At 35.0% G+C, this 23,734-nt stretch overlaps 1 protein-coding gene and 1 pseudogene across 2 annotated transcripts in view; one reads left to right on the top strand and one right to left on the bottom strand.

Moving 5' to 3' along the window:
• LOC104673737 overlaps window positions 1-1,731 on the bottom strand; it is a 38,091-nt pseudogene extending 36,360 nt beyond the window's left edge.
• A 2,335-nt stretch (window positions 1,732-4,066) lies between these two features.
• The window catches only part of CHIC1 (cysteine rich hydrophobic domain 1), a 129,037-nt gene continuing 109,369 nt past the window's right edge, over window positions 4,067-23,734 (top strand). For both annotated transcript variants that reach the window (XM_030934483.1, XM_030934482.1), the window contains exons 1-2: window positions 4,067-4,497; window positions 18,436-18,490. In XM_030934483.1, the coding sequence (XP_030790343.1) occupies window positions 4,199-4,497; window positions 18,436-18,490 (354 nt within the window). In that variant the 5' untranslated portion in view covers window positions 4,067-4,198. The remainder of the gene's footprint in view (window positions 4,498-18,435; window positions 18,491-23,734) is intronic.

Genomic DNA, 23,734 nt, shown 5'->3' with positions numbered 1-23,734 from the left:
ATCAGAAGCATAAGTGATTAAAAATTGATGAATTGATCAAAATTTAAAACTTTTCCATTCTAAAGATATCATTAACCATGAGAAAAGGCAAGCCAAAGACTGGGACAAAATAGTTGTACATTATATATGTAATAAAGGACTTCTATCTAGGATGCATAAAGAACATTTATAAATCCATAAGAAGACAAATAGCCCAATTTTTTAAAGGACAAAAAAGCTGTACACAATTTTTTAATAGCAGTTTATTCATAACATCTGAAACGTGAGAACAACACATGCCTTTCAGTGGGTGAATAGCTAAACAAACTGGTAAATCTATACTGTGGAGTATTACACAGCAATAAAAATAACCACTGATACACACAATAACCTGGGTGATTCTCAGTATAAGTATGCTGAGAGAAAAAAATCTAAGCCCCCAAAATTACATATAGTATGACACAGTTTACATAATGTAAGGAGGAGGATAAGAAGTATTATGAAAATATAACAAGAGAGATCTTCATGGTGATGTAATTATTCTGTATCTTGACTGTAGTGATGGTCTTAAGAACCTATACCTCTGATAATATTGCAGAGAACTAAATGGACACACACACAGACACAAATGAGTACATCTATGATGGAAAATCTGAATAAAACAGACGGATTGTATCAATGTCAATTTTGTGGTTGTTAAATCTGCATAACAATAGTTATGCAAGATGTAGCTATTGGGGGATAGTAAGTAAAGTGTAAACAGGATCTCTCTGTATTATTTTTTACACCTACACATGAATCTACAAGTATCTCAAAAAGAACTTTATTTTAAAATGGGGCTAAAGAGTTGGGTAGACATTTCATCAAAGAGGCTATACAAACAGAAAACAGGTACATGAAAAGATGTTCATCGCTAATCATTAGGGAAATGCAAAGTAAAACCATGATGCACACCCATAAGAATAGCTATAATAAAAAAAGACAATAACAAGTGTTGGAGAGGATGTGGAAAAAGTGGAGCTCTCCCGCATTGCTTGTGGGAATGTAAATTGATGAAGTCACTTTGGAAAAACAGCTTGGCAGTGTCTTAATAAGTTCAACATCATCTTAGCATATGACTCGGGAATTCCACTCATAGGTTATCTATACAAGAGAAATTAAAACCTATGTTCAAACAGAAGCATGTGTGCAAATGTTTATAGCAGTATTTTCATAACATCCAAAATGTGGCAGCAACCCATATGTCATGAACTGGTAAGCAGATAAACAAAACACGATTTACCCCAACAATGGAATGTTATTCATCAGTTAAAAGGAATAAAGTACTGATACATGAAACAACATTGACGAACCACAAAAACATATGCTAAGAAGCTAGACACAAAGATCACTTAGTGTATGATCCCATTTATTTAAATGTCCATTAAACAAATCTGTAGAAAAGAAAGTAGATTAATGCTTACCAAGTGTTGGGGATGAATGGGGAATGGCTGAAAAATGGGACAGAGATTTCTTTTGGGGATAATGTAAATATTTTAAACTAGTTTGCAGTGACAGTTGCACAACTCTGTAACTAAAACCAATGAATTGAATGCTTTGATAAATAAATAAAATAAAGCTGTCTTTAAAAGGTTACAATTCTTTTCAGCTGTTAAGGTTGAAACCTCTTAGATGGTTAATGATCTCATGCCTCAGTTCCCTGTTAATTATATGGGAGAAATACCCCCATACCCTGCTTAGCAAGTTAGGCATAATGTTACACAACCTGCTTTCTTTTCCATCTACTCCTCGATTTACTATTCTTAATACTAAGGTATCATTCAGGAACCATGGTGTTTCTCGTGTTTACTGACAATGGATAAACAAAATGTATTTTTCTTCAGCTTGCTTAATTCCAAATTCTCCTATAGCTAAGCAAAACAAATGACCTTTGGAATCACATATGACTTTTAATCACAATATATAAGCCAGAAAACAGATGGACAGATTTGACTACCTTGTGCGTTTAGCCAAGTATAGCACTTCCCTGAATTGTTTGGTCCTTTTGACATCTGACTAAATAGGAGGGGCCTCTTTCTATTTTAACAGATTTTCCCCATCCCTTTCCTTCCTTCTCATTCTCCATGGCCATAATTTCTCCACTTTTACCATAGTTCCAATATCTTACTTGCACTTATTACAGAGTCCACCCCCTACTCCTTTCCCTTTCTGTCCTTCAAATAGCCTTTCCTAGCCTAATCTTGAGTGTGAGGAGAAACTATCATTTAAGTAGTAGTCGGTGAAATACTTTTCCCTCTATACACAGACTTAGTGGACCTTCGTGGATAAGATATTTGGAAAAAATTTAAATGTCGTTTACAGTTTTTTTTTTCTTCTTGAAATAAAAGAACTGTTGCAGAGTATTAATTTTGATCTTAACTCTGACACATTTATTAACATCCAAAAAAAGCAAAGATAAATGATACATGTCTTGCCAGAAGGCTACTACAAAATATTTTAAGGTTCCATCTTCTATAATTCCTGGCTAGTGGATACAATCATCTAAACGACAAAAAGTTATAATTTGTTGCTTATTGATAGTGTTATGACTTATTTTTAAAGTTCCCTAAATAATCCAACTGTTAAATAAAAATGGGCTTTTCGTTTTAATAACACATACTCCTTGATGATAGTGGTTTGATTCATTTCTCTTACAGAACTAATTTCTTCCTACTTCACACACATTAAATACTTTGTTTATACTGATAATGTCATGCTCATCCTAAATTAAAGTTTGACTATGTCTGTTTCCCCAGAGACACACCATCTGATTGGGATACAGCTGTAGTGTAGCAGAAAGAGCAGTGAAGCCGGTATTAGAATGCTTGGATTACGGTGTTTGTTCTGTTACTTAGCAGCTGTGTGACTTTACTGTCTTAATGATATGGAGTTTTGTGCTGCTTCCAAGTATGAAACAGTTTGGCACACTATTTGGAAACGCAAAATATGTGATCTCCACAACATTTTAGCGAGTGTAAAGAAGATAGGATAGACTATTTAAAATGGAAAATTGTGGACAAAAGGTCACCATATACCTGAATAAATTACTTAACTTCTGAGACCCACTTTTGTCATGTAATAAAATAGATATAATGATACCTACCTCTCAGGATTAAGGGTTAACTGAAATATTGTACATGAGGGTCTAGCTCAGTGCCTGGAAAATGGATGATGTTAATTAAGGTTTCCTTAGGTTAGAATGCTCCTTTCACTCCCTCCATCTGCCCCCTCCCCCAAAAAACACTCCAAAATTCAAACATGCATATTCTGATTCATCTTTTAAGGAAGAGCCCAAGAGGCACCACTCTACAAAATCTTTCCAAATAACTTCACGCAGTACAGCCCTTTGGTTAAGAGTACTGGGCTTTTGGAATCAGAAGAGACCACCAAATTAAAAATCAGGTCTGCCATTTAGTAGCTCCCTGACACTGGACAAATTACTTATTTTCTCCGCAGCTAGATTTCCCATCTGTAAAATAAAATCATCATGATACATACCTCATAGGGTTGTGGAGGATTAAATGAGATATACATACAGAGCACTTAGCACAGTCCCTGACTTAAGTCCTCCGTTAAGTATTACATAGTAGAAGTAGTAAAAAGTTTCCTCTTAAGTAAAATGCTAATAAAAGTGCTTACCCTGCCTCCCAAGATTGTGACAAAGTTATGACGCAAGGCTTTTAAACTGTAATGCTGAACAAACATAAGGGATTGGTATATACCTTGAGATATTTTGGATAAAGTTCTAATCTTACTTTTATACAATATGCTTTCCCTCACCCGCCTGCAGTGGGGTTAATAATGCCCAGCATTAACTAATAGGAAATCAAATCAGAAGATACCCAGAACACAAGTAGCTGACGCTCAGAGAGCAGTATTAAGGCGAGCACCCGCAGACCGGACCTGGATGATTCCCTGGAGTTCACCTCTAGCGGCCCCCTCCCCTTGGAGCCGCGCAAGCGTACACTGACTTTGCTCCTCTCTAGTGCCCCCGCCTCCAACAGCCGCCCCCCCGCCCCCCCCCCCCCCCCCCCGGTCTGCCCAACACGCAGGCGCGGCTCCTCAAATCCTGTCCCTACACGCCTCCTCTTTCTCTTCATTTCGTTCCCCCTCCTCTTGCAGCACCTCAGCAGGTTCAAACTCTTCTCCGGGAGAGTGGCGGCGATCGCGAGGTCACGTGATGAGCATCCTGCTGCCCAACATGGCGGAGTTCGACACAATCTCTGAACTGGAGGAGGAGGAAGAAGAAGCGGCAACGTCGTCGTCGTCGCCGTCGTCGTCGTCGTCTGTATCTGGGCCCGACGATGACGAGGAGGATGAGGAGGAAGAGGGGGAGGAAGAGGAGGAGGAGGAGGAAGAAGAGGAGGAGGAGGAAGAAGAGGAGGAGGCGCCGCCCCCGCCTCGGGTAGTGAGCGAGGAGCATCTGCGGAGATATGCTCCCGACCCTGTATTAGTGCGGGGTGCCGGCCACATCACTGTGTAAGCGAGAGGGGGTCTTGGGACTTGAAGCCTGAGATTTGGCAACAGAGGAATGAGAAGTGATCGAGGGGCCTGTGGAGTGGGGGAGGGTTTACTGAGGCGTACAGTTAGGAAAGGACACCAGGTCTAAATGGGGAAACCATGGGTGGATACGTGTGAAGGAAGTGAGGTGAATGTAAATATGATGCACCAATGCCAGGTAAAGAGTGAGTATAGGAGAGGGAAGTTAGGGGTTTGGGAGCCAGAGCGATTGGAGTAGGGGTGAGTCTCCTTTCTTGTACGTATGCTGGCAAGTGAACAGTCTCTAAACTGCAGGATGTACCAGAGCGTTTTTTGCTGACAAGATTGATACTTTGTGGGAAACAGCAATTGCTGTGACATGTGACAAGAACTAGGCTTGCATTCTTCAAAACAGAAACATGATACATTTTGTGAATAATAATAGAATGTTCATTCACCCACATATTCATCCATCCATTCTTCCTATCTAATCCTTCCTTGTATATCACTCAATTAGAGGTTCAGGTTGAGAGGCAGCTATGGAAAGTAGAAAGAGAAACGGATTGAGTCCGGGCTCTTAGATGCTAGTCCCGGTTTTGCTTCTTACTGGCCCTGTGACCTTGGTCAGGTTGCTTTTTCTGATTTCTGCGCCTTGATTTCTTCATCTCTAAAATGAAGGGTTTGGAGTAGATGGTTTCCAAAGCTTTTCAGTTGTGAGATAATTTACCTCCAAGGGATTTTGTATGCCCAAATATGAAATATACAGGCATTAAATATGTATATGGAAATTAGTAATTTGGGAGCTGAGCATGATTTCTTTAAAATTTATCCAGAGTGGTTTTTTTAAAAATTAAAATCTTGAGAAAAAATTGAATATTTGAGAAAATAAAATGGGGAGGGACTTCATAACATAGCTACAGGGCAAAGATGTTGATGATTCTCTGGGCTTTAAAGAGTGCTTCCTCATTTTTATTTGCTTGGACCATAACTGTTTGGAAGTTTGAGTAGTGTGTCATGTTCACCCTCTGAACTATGCTATCTTTTACTGCATTTTCAGAATAGGTTGCCTTTTGTTATTATGTCATGCTGCCTCTGGTTTTGATGATGGCTCACCTAGTCCCTTTGACTTTCAATTGAGTTCATGTTATATAAAATCATGTATGTACTACCTCCCTTATATTAGTTTTAATTTTTAATATGTTGAGTTGTTGTTGTTTTTATTTTTTTGAGATGGAGTCTCGCTCTGTCGCCCAGGCTGGAGTGCAGTGGCATGATCTTGGCTCACTGCAGCCTCTGCTTCCCAGGTTCGAGCAATTCTCCTGCCTCAGCCTCCCGAGTAGCTGGGACTACAGGCATGACATGTTGTGTATTTTAATTGTAATATACTTTTGTAATCTTTGCATCAAATATATTAACAAATATTTTGAAATTGGGGAAGGGTTGGGGGAAGGTTTTAGAGCTACTTTTTGATTAGGAAATTTTAAGACAATTTTTCTTGGTCCAAGAATTTTGCGGATAGCCTGCAATGTTTAGATGCCAGCTTATTGCACGGTTTTACTTCCATTCCTTTTGTCACTAGGGAGACAATTTATTACTCGAACTAATTATGATGGCTGGTACCAAAGGTTACCTTTATGCAGATTATGTTACATGTCCCTTTAGTCCATGATTTTATACTCCAATATTCCACCTCCACATTTGCAAACTTCATGCAAAGGAGAAGGAACAAGAAAATAAAATTAAAGTTACCTGAAATTTATTTGTGGTTCCATTCGACCCTGCACAGGTACTTTCCAACCTATTTTCTTCATTAGAAGAACACTGACACTTGCCATGCCCCAGGCCCTTGTGATGGGTATAACATCCTTCTAATTAGGAGCATGCGAGTAGTACTGGCAGTATTCATTGACTGAAACCAAAACCTGAAAAGCAGCAAACCAGTACTAGACTCACTAACCAATGTATATACTTTGGAAACTTATTTAGTTTTATTGTATACATTCTTACACCTAGAAATCACATATGACATTAAATGTCTTGGGATTTGAAAGAGATTACATGTCTAGGAGAAAATTTAACTGGATCTGAGAAATGGGTCTTTGTATGGTGGTGAAGCCTTCCTTTTATCAGGTAAAGTAAAATCCTTATGAAATAGGTAATCTTATTCTGAGACTTCTAAAATCTTATTCTGATACTTCTAAAATATCAACTTCTGTTTATTTTTTTTCTGGCATAGGAGTGTTAGAGTTGCCTTAAACTATATACCCTATCTGAATGAAATATTTAATATTATCTCCCAGCCCTGATTTTTTTTCCATTCTTTGTGCAGTCTTCTATTGTATAGAGCATTTTGTTTCTTCTCGAAGTTTAAAATTTGAGAGCCATCACCTCAAACTCAGTATATTGTAAGCCCAACATCCCTCTCCACATTGCCCGTGCTTTCCATTTGTTTCATTTCTTTCCTTGATGCCACCGTTCTGATCTCCCAGGTAACATTCAAAACCTTTGAGTCATTTTGACTCTTCCTTCTCCTTGAATCGCCCTGTGTCAGTCTGCCCCAGGATTATGTCATCATAGTTTCTGAAATATCTCTTAGATTTTTCATTTTCTCATTCCTATTTGGCACCACTCTGGTTTGGGTTGCTATCATCTCCTGCTTGAATTATTGCCACGGTCTGCTGCCTCTCCCTGCTCCAGTCCATCCTGTGTGCTTGTGCCAAACTAATTTTCTTAAAACACAGTCTAGTCATGTCACTTTCCTGCTGAAAACCTGCACTGGATCTTAATTAGCTCTGAGTTTCTGTGCCATCTTCCTTCAGTCTCAGAGTTCAAGGAGACCCTCCATGTGTCCAATGCTCACCTGTCCATTTGTGCCTTCCATACCTTTCTTTTCCAGCCTCCTCCCAGATCTTGCTCCACCAGGCCACCCATCTCTCCAATATTACCTCTCTACTGGCTCAACCTGTAACCATATTCAGTCTCTAATTTTTAAAAAACAAAATAAGACAAAAGCCTTCCTATGCCCATGTTCCCTTTAGCTACTATCCAATCTCTCTTTCTTATCCTTCAAATTTCTAAAAAAAAATAGCTACATTTACCTTATCTGTTTTATCTTTACCCGTCTCTGATCTGGATTCTGCTACCAAAACCACAGAGGAGCTATCCTTAATTAACATCACTGTGACCCTCTTGTTGCTAAATTAGTGGACATCTTTCATTCCCTATCCTACAGGTTCTCTCTGCTACATTTGATACTTACAATGATTTCTTCTTTTTTAGAAGCTTCTACTCCAGGGTTCACAAACACACAGGCCTTCAGAGGCAAGGCAGGTCACAAAAAATAGTGCAGCATAAGGAGAGATGGGGCTTTAGTTGAACTGAAAGTTTTGTATCTCATCTAATGGTATTCAAATTCTAATTTAAGAAAAAACATTTTGCCAGCCAAAATAAATTCCAGAACTCCTTGGCCACTTCACTCTCCTGGTGTTCCTTTTACTTTTCTGGCAGTTTCTTACCTGTTTATTCATGGGCTTCTCTTCCTTCTTGACCTTTAAATACCAGCATTCTCTAGAGTTTTGTTCTCAGCCCACTACTCTTCTTATTCCCTACTCTCCCTAGATGGTCTCATCTTACCTCTCATAGATTCAGTTATCTCATGGCTCCCAAATAGGGATTTCTTTACCAGACTCTGCTTGGGCTCTTATCTGGGCTTCTTCACTCAGTAGCTTACTGTTGTCTTAAATTTGACATAAACAAAAGTCTCCCAACACCCCCCTCATATCCCCACCCCCAAATGCTCAAAATAGCTTTCCTATTTCTGTATTCACAACCTCAGTTGAAGGTACCTCCACCTATCCCATTAAAGCATGCTTAGTTCTCCCCACTCACACTTGCCACTGCTAAGCAATTAGCAAATATCAACAATACATGGCTTAAGAATTTCTTTTTCTCCCTACCACCACTTTATTGATTCAGGACCCTTTCACTACCCTAGCTAGTCATCTTGCCTTCAACCTTGTCATCCTCACATCTATCCTCCAGCCTGCTGCTAGATTAAGACACAAAAACAGATCTAATCAAACCATTTTTGCTGCTTAAGATTATCTTGTGGTTTTTCCCTTCACCTGAGAATCTAAGCGCCATAACAGAGCATACAGAAATGGACTCTGTGTATCTGTCAGCCTAAACTTTTGCCATTTCACTTACTGCTTGTATGTTCCTGTTCACAGCGTGCTGTTTTTTTTTTTTTTTTTTTTTTTTTGTTGTTGTTGTTGTTGTTTTCTTTTTTTTATCTCACTGCCTCTGCTCAATCTGGGGCCTCCACCTAGAATGCTAACATTCACCTCCCGTTTCCCTGGCTCCCATTTCCCTGGCTCTCTATATGTCACCACCTTCTGCAAGTCTTCTTTTTTTCCACTAAATTGTAAATTGCAATGACAAGAACAATTTCTGATTCCCTCTGAATCCTCAGTGCATAGCACAGTACCTGACAAGAGGTGAGTTGAATGAATATTGGTTCACTTTAGTAACACTCAATGTGCCCAGATAGTACAAACTATACTATAGGCCCTCAACAAATACGTTAGTTGAATCCTGCTGTGGAGAGCACTTGTTTCTGAGCATAGATGTGTATGAATACAACAGTATCACCAGTACTAGTATCGCCAGTGATGGAGTTTATGGCATGAGCTTACCTCTGAAAGCTTTGTTAAGCTATTCCCTATGTGTCAGAGTATTATCTTAATGTTTTGGCTTTCTAGTTACCTTAAGAAGATATTAGTCTTTTAACATGAAATTTATTTTAATTTCTTAAGAGGTAGAATGACATAATCATACTACTTGTATTTCCAGTTCTGAGATGATGATCATAAATGGATATTAGGAGATCTTTTTCCAAATTTTAAAAAATATGATTATATTAACTCTTACAGATTTGAGACTATAGAAACAGAAATAATGAAATGTCTCTTGGAAGTATTGTGCTTCAAAAATACTGTACATCTGAATAATATAACAGTATCACATTTCTTCTTGATATTTTTAGGATAAATATTTGGATCTAATGTATTGAAATACAGAAAAAAAATTCCATCACATGAGATTGTTTTCCTTATAGACATTACCACCTTCTTTATATTACTTAAAATATATAGATATTTACCATTACACCTGCATAAAAATTAGTAGAAACAACATATTACTAATTCGCAGAGGCTCATAAAATTCTCATTAAAATTAAGAAAGCTGAAGTTATTAGATTATAGAATTGACAAAGATGGCCAATTTTGCCAAAGTGCATTTCTCCAAAAACTTAGCACTACAAATATTGATACTTCTGAAATCAGGGAATGGAATGCCTTTTCTGTAACAGTTGTCTGAGAAATTACAGTGATGCATTGTTAATTTGTTTTTATGTAAGGTGAATTTTTTTAAGGTTTTAGGCTTTGAGAATATTGAAGCCATGGTAACTTGCCATTGTATAGTATGGGAAGACATTTTTCCTGTATGAAATATTAAAGAGATTTAACTAGGATTGTTTAAAAATCTCCTTTTATTTTGTGGCATAGCCTTTTCCTTGGTGTAGCAAATAGAGTTCAGTGCACATGCTTCAGAATCAGTATTACTATAAGTGCATAGTTTTCTAGTGAAGTCGTGTCTTATTGGCAGAATTTTACCACATTTTCTTAAACTGAGTACGTGAACTTTAATTTGTGCAAGATTTTGAAAGGCTAGTATATGGCCATTTTCAAATATGAAAAATGGTGAGAGGTATGGGGAGGGAGAGAAAAGGGAAGAGGAAGTGAGAGTATAGATCCTTTGCCTCGGTTTCCTTTACTTCAAAGAATTTGTCTAAGAAATTAAAATTATGGGCATTGAAGACACTTGATGAAGAAAATACAATCATTGAGAACTACCAGCTGGGTCAGCTTCAAACGTACAATAGATTCTATATTTAATGAAGTTGATAAAATGATAGTGTGAGCACTTCCCAAGTGCCTGCTGAGCCCCACATCTTGGCTAATATCTACCACGGATCAGTAATAAGTAGATAAGTTTGTCTAGCCTCTCTGGACTCATAATTCTTAACTTAATGGTTTGTTTATGAAACCCAGCTGAGGTGTTTATTCAGCAGCAGCCATTTCAACATTTCCTAGTAGCTGCTAAGTGAAATGTACCTAAAGTTATTTAAGATAAGTATTTTTTTAGTGTGCTGAGTCTCTAACAGGGAAAGTTAAGGGAAAAAATGTCTTATAGGCAAGAGCAAGATTGCTGTTGCCTATTAGCCAAAAGTATGAGAGTATCAAGCCTACTTCCTACTTTGCCTTTCTTCATACTTTTTATATGGATATATGTAGGTCATAAGGGAGTATTTTAAGAAATAAAGCAACACTTTAGTTACCATTTCTAATATATTTCTTATATTTTAGAAAAGGAAATCCCTTTATATATTGGAGAAGAAAGTTAGTAATGTGAATATAGCAAGTATTTCTCTAGAACTTGAGCACTGGGCTAAACACTGTGAAGAACACAGAGAAAACGAAGTATAGGCTTTGCTTTACAAAGCGAACAGGAAAATTGCCTTTAAGATATTGATATGGAGCAGCAAGGAATAAAAGACAACATTTTGTTAACTGTTGAATTGTATAGTGCACATTAGAAGTGGCCGTGAGTATTTAGATAAAGAAGGAATCCATAAAGGCTTGGACATTGAAGGCGTTACAGCAGGGGTTGGAACTTGAGCCTTGAAGGCTGAGTAGGACTTAGATTTAAACTTCGGAGGGGAAGCAAGGAGAACCACATGAGCAAGGACAAGAGCCAGTATAGCAGTGACAATGGAAAGGAAGGGATCATTATGAGAATGATTTCAAAGGAGCAAATAACAGGATTTAGGGACCACCTGGCTGTAAGCAAGATGCAAAACATAGGAGAGGGAGGGTGCGAATATGATACCAAGGTATAGGTTAAAGGAAGAGAGTAATGTGCCATTGATAGAGATGAATTTGAAAGGGGGAACCAGGTTCCAAGAAAATATAACATTTAGTTTTAGACAGGTTTCACTTAAGGTGGTATTGTTTTGTGGCAAGATGTCCAAACAGAAATTTTCAGTATACAATTAAAGATGAGGGACCAGAGCATGTACAAAAATATATTACTAGAGCTATAGATATGATGATTGTTAACAGAGAAAAATGATTGTCAAAGCTGTCAAATACAGATGAACTTTTATAGTTTGCTTAGAAAGAAAAGCAGAAGACTAAAAACTAAATTTTGGAAGAACTATGGAGTCTGAGGGCAGAATGAAAGAATGGGAGTGTTAGGAAGGGAGTGATCAACAGTGTCACAGCTGCAAACAAAGTCAACTGAAAAAGTTCTGAGAAGACATTGAATTTGGCAATAAACAAGACAAAATGGACTTGTCATTTTGAGTAAATTTACTGAATAAGAGATTATTTTCAGCAAAATGACAGTATCAAAAATCAAGTTTCAAAATTTCTTAAGAAAGGAGATATTAGGGAAATGGAAGCAGTGGACAGTTCATTTGTCTGCTGATAAGTGAAAAGAGGGAATAGTAAAGCTAAGAATTTTTAAAACAATAAAAATATTATATACATTTTGAAGGATATATCTGTCTGTATTGACTGCATATTTGATATCTAGTAGGGGAATGACAGCTGGCAAAAGCTAAATTAGCAGCAATTGCTAATCAAGGTAGGAACATGTTACTGATGTTGCATCTATAAGACATTTAGACAAGATGTGGAAATAGAGGTCTACTTAAAATAATCATATCTACTTTCTAAAAATGAAAACTGCATCTATGTCTTTGTACAATAAGAATCTACTCTTCATGTAATAATGAATTGCATCTTTTCGCTAGTGATAAAGTCACTACTTCACTCGCTGAATAGATTTAAATAAGATATGTTTCTTGTAATATTAAATATTTGTTATTGATTGCTGAAGCAAATAATTACAAATGGGTTTAATACTAGATTGTCAATTTCTCAAGCAGCAGATGAAGATTGCCGTAAAAATTCATGCATAATGGTGTCCCACCTTGTTTTCAGTTTAACTATACTTTTGTGTCTATGTATTGATTTAAAGGGAATATGTATTTGTATAAAATATTCTCATTACATGTTGTACTGACACACCTGAACAGAATTAATGGAGGATTTTTTAAATGTAGTTAAAATCTTTTTTCAATTGCTAATTTATTTACTTGACTATTTTAAAATACAGAATTTGTTTCAAAATACATTTTAAACATACATAATATAGTATATTTATGTACAGGTATGTGTCTTGCTACTAGCTGCTAAATATAGAGAGTTTTTGTGCTTAAAACTGCATGTGTCCTTGAAAATGAGTTATTAGTATAAATGATACAAGGACAATATGAAATTCCTGCATAGAGGTTTTTTTTTCTTTGTCAACTTTTAGATTTGGGGGATACATGTGCAGTTTCATTACAAAGCTATATTACATGATGCTGAGGTTTGGGGTACAATTGAACCCATCACCCAGGTAGTGAGCATAGTACCCAACAGGGAGTTTTACAACCCTTACTCACCTCCCTTCTTCCCACTTCGTGTAGTCCACAGTGTCTATCATTCCCATCTTTATGTTCATGTGTACTTAATGTTTAGCTCCCACTTATAAGTGAGAACATGCGATATTTGGTTTTGTGTTTCTGTGTTAATTCATTTAGGATAATGGCCTCCAGCTACATCCATGTTACTGCAAAGAACATGATTTTGTTCTTTTTTATGGCTGCATAGGATTCCATGGTGTATATGTTCTATATTTTCTTTAGTCTGCCATTGATGGACCCCTAGGTCAATTCCATATCCTTGCTGCTATGAATAATGCTGTGATGAGTCACGTATGTAATTTTGGTAGAACAATGTATCTTCCCTTGGGTATACACCCAGTAATAGAATTGCTGGTTCAAATGGTAGTTCTATTTTTGATTCTTTGAGAAATCTCCAAACTGCTTTCTACAGTAGCTGAAATAATTTAAATTCCCACCAATGTTGTATAAGCATCCCCTTTCTCAGCAGTCCTGCCAACATCTGTTATTTTTTACTTTTTAATAATTGCCATTCTGACTGGCATGAGATGTAGTTTTGATTTGTATTTCTCTAATGATTAGTGATGATGAGCATTTTTTCATATGTTTGTTGGCCCCATATATGTGTTTTTTTTGAGAAATGTGTATTCGTGCCCTTTGCCCACTTTTTGATGGGACTATTTGTTTATTGCTTATTGAATTATTTAAATTCCTAATAGATTCTGTATATTATACCTTTGTTGATGCATGGATAGTGGATGTTTTCTCCCATTCTGTATGTTGTCTGTTTATTGATAATTTCTTTTGTTGTGCAGAAGCTCTTTAGGTTAACTAGGTCTTCATAATTTTTGTTTTTGTTGCAGTTGCTTTTAAGGACTTAATCATGAATCCTTTGCCAAGGCCAATGTTGGGAAGGGTGTTTCCCAGGTTTTCTTCTAGGATTTTTATAATTTGAAGTCTTATATTTAAATACTTACTCCATCTTGAGTTAATTTGTGTATATCATGACAGGTAGTGTTCCAGCTTAATTCTTCTGTATATGGCTGGCCAGTTATCCCAGCTCCATTTATTGAACAGAGGTGCCTTTCTCCATTACTCACATTTGTCAGTTTTGCCAAAGATCAGGTGGTAGTAGGTGTGCAGCTTTATTTCTGTGGTCTATTCTGTTCCATTGGTCTATGTGTGTTTTTGTGCCAGTCCCATGCTATTTTGGTTACTATACCCTTGTAGTATAGTTTGAAGTCAGGTAATATGATGCCTCTGGCTTTGTTATTTTTGTTTGGGATTGCTTTGTCTATTTAGGTCCTTTTTTGTTTCTATATGAATTGTAGAATAGTTGTTTCTAATTCTATGAAGAATGATGTTTGTAGTTTGACAGGTATAGCATTGAATCTTTAAATTGCTTTAGGCAGTATGGCCATTTTTATGTTGTTGATTCTTCCAATCCGTAAGCATGAAATATCTTTCCATTTGTTTCTGTCATCTCTGATTTCTTTCAGCAGTGTTTTGTAGTTCTCCTTTTAGACATGTTTCACCTTCTTGGTTAGATGTATTCCTAGGGTTTTTTTTTGTTTTTGTTTTTTGTTTTTGTTTGTTTGTTTGTTTGTTTTGTTTTGTTTTTTTGACTATTGTAAATGGGATGCTATTCTTGATTTGACTCTCAGCTTAAATGTTATTGGTGTATAGAAATTCTACTGACTTTTGGACATTGATTTTATTTCCTGAAACTTTAGTGAAGTTTTTTCTTTATCAGTTCAAGGAGCCTTTTGGCAAGTCTTTAGGGATTTCTAGGTATAGAATCATATTGTCTGCAAAAAGAGATCGTTTGACTTCTTGTTTTCCTGCTTGCATGCCTTTTTTTCTTTCTCTTGCCTGACTGCTCTGAGTAGTACTTGCAGTATTATGTTGAAAAGGAGTGGTGAGAGTGGACATTTTTTTTCTTGTTCCAGTTCTCAAGGGGAATGGTTCCAGCTTTTGCCTGTTGGGTGTGATGGTGGCTGTGGGTTTCTCATACATAGCTCTTATTATTTTGAGGTACATTCTTTTGATGGTTAGTTTGTTGAGGGTTTTATCATGAAGGAATATTGAATTTTATCGAAAGCTTTTTCTGAGCCTATTAAGATGATCTTTTTGTTGTTGTTTTTAATCCTGTTTATGTGGTAAATTACATTTATTGATTTGTGTATGTTGAACCAACCTTGCGTCCCAGGAATAAAGGCTCTTTGATCATGGCGAATTAACTTTTTGATGTGCTGCTGGATTCGGATTGCTAGTATTTTGTTGAAGATGTTTGTGTCTATGTTCGTCAGGGATATTGGCCGGTAGTTTTCTTATTTTCCTTCTTTCTCTGCCAGCTTTTCCTCTAAGGATGATGCTAGCTTCATAGGATGAGTTGGGAAGGAGTCTTTCCTTTTCAAATTTTTGGAATCTTTTGAGTAGGATTGGTACCAGCTCTTCTTTGTACATCTAATAGAATTTGGTTGTGAATCAGTATGGTCTTGAGCTTTTTTTGGTTGGTTGGTGTTTTATTTCTGATTCAATTTTGAAACTTGTTCTGTTTAGGGCTTCAAATCTTCCTGATTCAATTTTGGGAGCTTGTATGTTTCCAGAATTTTACCCATTTCCTCCAGATTTTCAATTTTGTGTGCTAGGTGTTCATAATAGTTATCTGAAGATTTTTTGTATTTCTGTGGGGTCGGTCGTAATGTCATCTTTGTCATTTCTGATTGCTCTTATTTGGATCTTCTCTCTTTTTTCTTTATTAATCTAACTAGCAGTCTGTAAATCTTGTTTATTCTTTCCAAGAACCAACTTTTGGTTTCATTGATATTTTGTGTGGATTTTTGGTTCTCAGATTTTCTTCTGCTAGCTCTGGGGTTATTTTGTTCTTGTTTTCCCAGTTCCTCTAGGTCTTGCACAGAGTTTTAATTAGACATTGGATTCTTAACATTTCTTTAAAGTGACCCTACAACCAAGTGCCATAAATCAGTTAAATAGTACAGTAGTTTATTATTCAACAAACATTTTTCAACACTGATTAGATTTCATTATGCTGCTAGGTATAATAGAAAACAGCAAAATAACCCATAGTTCCTGTTCTCAAGGAACTTAATATAGGATAAAATAAGGATTTAGGGGGTCAACATTGGAGTTTTGGTTTTCCCCACTTAATACATGACTGTGGGCAAGTCATTTAATTTATTTTTTGAATTTTTTTTCTGGATGTTAGCTTCTTTGTCTTTAAAATGGGGTTGACAATACTTCTCTTGAAGACTTTTAAAGCGTAAAAGTAATGTAGAGTCATGTGTCACTTAACAATGGGGATACCTCCTAAGAAATGCATTGTTAGGCAATTTTATCATTGTGTGAACATCATAGAGTATACTTACACAAACCTAGATGGCATAGCCTAGTACACACCTAAGCTATATGGTAAGCCTGTTGCTCCTAGGCTACAAACCTATACAGCATGTGACTATACTGATTACTATAGGCAGTTGTAGCACAATGGTAAGTATTTGGGTATCTAAACATAGAAAAAGTACAGAGAAAATATAATATAAAAGACAAAAAATGTTATACCTTTATTAGGGCACTTACCATGAATAGATCTTGAAGGACCAAAAGTTGCTCTGTGTGAGTGAGTGAGTGAGTGAGTGAGTGGTAAGTGAATGTGAAGGCCCAGGATATTACTGTACGCTACTGTAGAATTTGTAAATACCATATACTTAGGCTACAATAAATTTATTTTCAAATGCTATTCTTTGTTCAATAATAAATTAACCTTAGCTTACTATAACTTTTTAATTGTATAAACTGTTCAATTTTTAGAAACTCATTGACTCTTTTGTAATAATACTTAGCTTAAAACACAAACACATTGTACAGCTGTACAAAAATATTTTCTTTATATCCTTATTCTATTAATTTTTTTTTTACTTTTTAAACTTTTTTGTTAAAATCTAAGACACAAACACACACATTAGCCTAGGTCTACACAGGGTCACGATCATCAATATCACTTCCACCTTCACAGCTTATCCCATTGGAAAGTCTTTAGGGACAATAATAACACGGAGCTGTCATCTCCTGTGATAACAGTACCTTCTAGAATACTTGTAAAAGGGCCTGCCTGAGGCTATTTTACAGTTAACTTTTTGTTAGAAGAAGGAATATATTCTAAAATAACAATAAAAAGTATAGTATAATAAATACATAAGCCAGTAACGGTCATTTGTTATTATCATCATGTATTATGTATTGTATGTAATTGTATGTGCTATACTTTTCTATGGTGGCAAAGTAAGTTTGTTTATACCAGCATCACCACAAACGTGTGTAATACATTGTACTACGATATTATGAAGGCTGTGACTATGACATTACAAGGGCTATGGCAACACTAGGAAATAGAAATTTTTTAGCTCCATTATAATCTTATGGGACCACCATCATATATGCAGTCTATCTTTGAAACATGTTATGTAGCATGTGACTATATTTAGTTAGCACAGTGTCTAGCCCATGGTAAATACATAGTTATTGGTAGCTGTTACTGCTATTGCCCACCTCATATGGAGTTCTCAATAAATGTTACTGTCTTTTCCTTTTTGCTTACAACCTATCCTCCACTAATGTAAACTTGTAGTTAATATGAAATAGTATCATCTAACATTCAGGAAGTGACCTTTGTTATCCCTGAAATCAACAAGCAAGTGAGCAAAGCCTCATAAAATTCATTTTGACTTCTTAATGCAGATTTCACTGAGTGTACTGGAAAAGAGAGTTTTCAAGTCTGGGATCTGTTTTTTCAAAACTGGTTGAGCACAAACGTGAAAGCCATTCATAAGGATTAAACTTTGGGTATCTGAATAGTAACTGGTCACAAGTGGTCAAACTCTGTAGTTCCAAAGGCTGTATTAATTGTGGAGGGGTCGTTTTTATTAGGAACATTTGCATACATACACAAAAGTGGAAAGAATAGTATAATGAAATCCCACACAGTACCCATAATCCAGCTCCAACAGTTATCAACTAAAGTAGGTTTTAACTGAAACATTTCAGTTAAAAATGGACATTTCCAGCTCAATATGTGTTTCTTTAACTTATTATTTTTTAATCCTACATCATGGGTTGAGTTAGAATCCCACTTTAATGTTTGCTTTTTGTTAAGCTTTTTAAAAATTAGTTTGGATTAATAATCAAAGATTTGCTTTCTATAAATATCATATAAAAATTTTTCAGGGCACATTTTTAAATCAAAAGGCCAAAAGAAAAATGCATAGGTTTATAACTTTTTTTAAAAAAAGGAAATATTTAAATATGCTGGGTAGAACATATTTTGTTCTGTCTTTGTTTTGAAGGTTTGGCTTGAGCAACAAGTTTGATACTGAATTTCCCTCCGTTCTAACAGGGAAGGTAAGTGAGAATTTGCTTTGAAGTTTTCAGTTCTAAAGCATTGTTTTATGGCTTACTCATTGTTATGACAAATGCTTTGAATCATTGTTAATGAAGTCAAGTAATAGGAGGCCTCAGTAGTTGGAAGCTGTGTTTATAGTGTCTGAAAGCTGTTGCCATGGTTACCAGCCTCTGACCAGTTATTTTGTTCATTGTCCATTAATGCCAGCCATTATTTATTTATCCATTCAGCTTTTTCACTTTTGTATTTTTTTTCTCAGCATAGGTAGCTATAATTGTTTTTATTTGGGTCATTAATATCCAGTTTTAGAGTTAAAGTTATTTTTTTAACTGTATCACTGCTATTAATTTTTAAAGTACCATATGGTATGATTTGTTATACATGAAAATAATTAAATTTTTTATTAGATGTTTTTCTGACTTTTAGATAGTTTGAGTTAGTAAGATTGGACTCACTGTAATCAATTAGTACCTTTCTAGTCCCTGGTTTTCTACATTGAGTAGTAGTTTCTAGTAAATTCAAAGATTTACTAGGATTCAAAACTATAAATTTAAAGACCTAATGCACAGCCTGATTACTATAGTTGATAATATTGTATTATACACTGGAAATTTGCTGAGAGTAGATTTCAGGTGTTCTTATCACAAAATAACAAAAAGGTGACCGTGAGGAGATGGATATGCTAATGTGTTTGACTAGTAATCATTTTACTGTGTATATGTATATCAAAACATCATGTTGTACACCTTAAATATATACAATTTTTAAAAAGAAACTATATTTGGAAGATCATCTTATGACAATAATGTGAACTTTCTATTCCCAAAGGAAAAGGCTCTGCCTAAGGCAAAAAGTTATTTATATATGTTTGTTACTTGAGCAATTATAGAAGAGGAGAGAAAAACCATTGTAATATAGAATACTCAATCATTGCCAAATGGTTAACAGTTGAAAGCTTGGGTAGCTAAAAAGATGATTAGGGGTTAAAGGAAGTTAACTTTTTGTATTTTGAAGCCTTTAAATTCAATATATTTAATTTTAGTGCTAGAATAATGGTATTTGTCAGTATAGATTTTGGTCATGTTTTAAAATTATCTAATCTAACAGGTTTTTTATTCTATTGTAGCATCAATTATTCTCATATTGTTGGTGAGAAAAGCAAAATGAAAATCAGTGTTTTTAGTATGTGTAATAAATTGGAGAAATAAGCCCTTTAATAAATACATAAAGAAATTCTAGAGAGATACACATGAAACTAATAAAAGTTATTACCTTTGATGGGAGAAGAGGAATGAGATGGACGGAGGCAAGGATAAGGATGAGACTTTTCTGTATATCTTTTAGTATTGCTTTCATTTTTAAACCATGTAACTATATTACCTTTTGAACTTTAATTTATTCTTAATTCAATGTCCCTTGTTCTAAACTCTTTGAGAACCAGAAAAGATGCTTCTACTGACATTTGCTTCTTTTTGTCATGCATTTTCCAACTGTGTATTCTTTTTGCTTTTGGCCTAATCACAATCTTCCCCCCAGCCTCTTTGGGGGAGTAGACAGCAGACCTATTTCTTTTTTCAAGGAACATCTTTGAAATCATAAGAAATTCTGTTTAATTTAACCCTGCAAGGTATGTTACACTTTATTTGCTTCGTTTTCCCCTTGAAAAATGGGAGGTAGGTTGAGATAAAATATAGTAGTTAAACAAGCTTTGCAGTCAAATCTGGGTTGGAATCCAAGTTCTGTCACTTACCGTGTGGCCTTGGGCAGGTCACTTCTCTGAGCCTCAGTTCTTATGTGAAAAATAGAGATGATGCTGATAGTTACCTCACTTTTTAATTTAAGAGTTAAATGAGAGAGCCTATATAAAATTCCTAGTATTCTGTCATGTACTTATTAGCTTCCCAATGTTAGTTTGTAGTTGCTGTTGACTGTTCTTCATCATTGTATTGTAGTTTCACTCTGGTTGCTTTTCATTTTACTCACTGGCTTTCAATTTTCATTGCTTTTGCAATTTTTTTCATCTAATTCTGAGAGAATACATTATTATTTTATTATTCTCTGGTCTCACCACTAATTTGTTCTGTTGACTGTTGATCTTTTCTGTCTCTTCTGAGGTATAATATCAAATCATTCCACAGAATACTAAACAGGTGATCATAGTTCCTGGCTAAGTTAGCCTTAGAAAATATGTGGCCATTTAACATTTTAGGACACAAAGAACCCTTTGGTGTGAGATTTTGGCTCACTCTTGAGCACGTTCTACCTTCCTATCCTGATCAATTGGAATAATTTACCAATTAAAGCAGCAGCCTAGACTTAGATTTGTCTTATATGAATTAATCATAAATGTTTTTTTCCAATGAATAAAGTAGCTATGGAAATATATCTTGAATAATAATGTATTTTTGTAGGAAGATGGTAAATTCATTATTAAAATTAAAGAGAATGTGATTTATAAGAACTTCAGTAAAAAACTTATTCTTCATGTTTCCTTTGATGCTGCTGCATGTATTGTAGGTGTAGTTATATCCAACTTTACCATTGGCTTAGTTTGAAATACAGGTCCAAGAAATTCTAGAAATGAATAATCTAAAAAACACGTCAGTGTATAAAATTCCCAGGCATACAAATTATCCATTTTCGAAATTGGCCTATTTTATATGCTCAAGGAATCTTCAGAATTTCTTTTCACACTTTCTCATTTATTTACAAGCCTTCTGAAACTAAAAATTCCAGTGGCCCCAAAGGTAGTAGACTGTTTTAAACTAGAGGAGTAAGAAAGAATAATAAGCTGCTTTTGGTATGCACTCACACAGCCTAAATTATCTAGATATGAGCTGCTCATAAAGATATCCATTCTTTTCAAGTGATTGTTTTTGTAGCACATTATCGTAATGACTTGAGTATTTATTTAAGTGTACATTATGTATAGTGTACAAAATTTATCATGTGTTAGATAAGGTATAAATTGTAACTGTGATATTTTTCTTAGCATGTGTTTGGTGATGGGAAAAAAGCTAAAAGGAATTCTGAAGACCTGATTTTTGAAAGTCACGTGGTGGTAACATTAGCTTTATTCATTTTCTCGTTGAGATAATTTTTCTCTGACAGGCACTTTCATTAGTATAGGTTCCTTTGCATTATCAAAATGCTTCTCAAATAACTGGAGAGAAAAGGCAAACATTATTCATGTGTATCTGAGGAAAAAAATAAAAGAAAAAAAGGTCTAAATTTCAGACTTAACAGCTCTTACATTAAAATATTTTTAAATGAATAACCGGACAGCTAAAGTAGAAAAAAGTCTACCTTTTACGAAATCCAAAATCAGTCTTCCAATATGAATGCAATTCTAAATAGTTTTTATGCCCGCCTGAGCTAAGCAAAATTGCAGAGGGAAGTCTGAAAACCTCAAAAAACAATTTTGACAAGCTCTGTGGCTCAATTTTAATTTTTTGCTTCTTATGTGTTAATGCTTTTAATGCAAACAAAAAGATAACCTTTTATATTAAGTGCAGAAAAGATTTTTTTCCGTATTTCATATCAAACAGGTGTATACACACAGATTCTAGTGACCAGAAAATTAAAGAACCACAGAAATTTAGAAAAGAAAGTAAAACTTTTGGCCCTTAGCTTGAAACAATTAAACCATGTTATAGGGAGACTAGTGTGCAGTGTTTGGGGATTGTAAGCAATAAAAATCGACCTTTACTATTGTGATACAGTATGACACCTGATTGATAGGATTGTGTTCCCCATGATTGAAGGAAGCAGATCAGACCTGCTGGGGTTTCCTTAGAGTTTCTTCTGTTTACAGAGTCTCTTACATCCTGTTATAAAATATTATGACCCTTTACCCCACCTTTATGGTGTGGTTTTCTTTTTTCATTCCAAGAAAGCCAAAAGAAATGAAATGTTTCTTTACAACCTACTGTTCAGTTAGAAAGTAAGGATCTTCAACTATCTAACCTTCATTGCTAGAGATAATTATATGAAAGTAAATGAGTAAAATGTTAACCTGATTCTACAGAGTTAACTAAACATTTCTTTCACGTTGTTTAAAATTGAGTTAACTAATTCTCACTTCTTATGTCTTTAGCTCTGTTTTATGACTTTTACTGTTACTCAAATACAGATTTCTTTCAAAGGCAATCCTGTCCTCCTTTTAAAGTCAAAATGCAGATGTTAGTTTATTGTTTGAAACTCTAGTAAAAGCTTTTCTTTTCAATATATTTGTCTTATGACCTCAAAACATTTGAATTCTCATTTTTAGTAACTTGAATATTTTAGTTTTTAATTTGTCCATAGTAAGAAAATAGAAATTGACACTATTAAATGTTAAAAAGAAGAAAGTGTTGGCGGGAAAGAAGGAAAATGACCACATATTTAGGTAATGTTTTTGTTTTCAATTCCAGAAGCATATAATAAAAGGCAAATTTTATAACAAATTTTATATACCTCAGCATACAATTTATTTTATTCACAATGTTTGAAATAAAAAGCCAGTTTTCTCTTCCCTCTTTTATTCTCTAGCTTTTGTCTCCCTCAGTCTTCTAACACTATTCATCCCTGGTAGAAGTGGAGCTTTCTTTTCTAAGGCTCCTTATAAACAAATTTTTTTTCTTTTGGACTGACTCATTTCTGCACCTTTTAGTTTTATTTTTTAACATCTGTGTTTGTACCTACTTTTTAAATACAAATGTAAATTCCAGTTACAAACATTTAAATTTGTAAATGGACACATTTAATAATTTTATAATTTGCATGAGTTTATATCAAAATTTACCATGTTTAAAAAACGTTAGCTATTCTGGATACATAATTTAAAGAGAGTTGACAGTAATGTAATATTATAGTTTAAAGCTAAATATGTACATATTTTTTCTTTATTTTAACTTCTATTTGGTTGCTCAGTGATTCCCTAGGAGAAAAGAAGTTGAATATTGCTGTTGGAGAGGTAAATCTTAAGATAGAAACTTGGTACCTTGTTTTTAGAAAGAAGAGCTTGTTTTTTTTGTTTTTGTTTTTGTTTTGCTGAAGAATTAAAGAGCATTGAATCTGTGTTTAACATGCAGCAGATTATAAACAAATTATGCTTTTGTTTATAATATAGTATATAGGAAAACTATAGAATATTAATAGTTACTTGAGTAAACCCATTGCCTTCAGGTGACACTTCATGCAAAAGAGAGCTTTTTCTTTCTCCAAACCTTCTCAGAGACATGATTCATGGACTTTCTTTTTCA

Source organism: Rhinopithecus roxellana, chromosome 7, assembly GCF_007565055.1.
Source record: "Rhinopithecus roxellana isolate Shanxi Qingling chromosome 7, ASM756505v1, whole genome shotgun sequence".
Taxonomy (NCBI): Eukaryota; Metazoa; Chordata; class Mammalia; order Primates; family Cercopithecidae; genus Rhinopithecus; species Rhinopithecus roxellana.
This window is presented reverse-complemented; position numbering and strand designations above follow the sequence as displayed.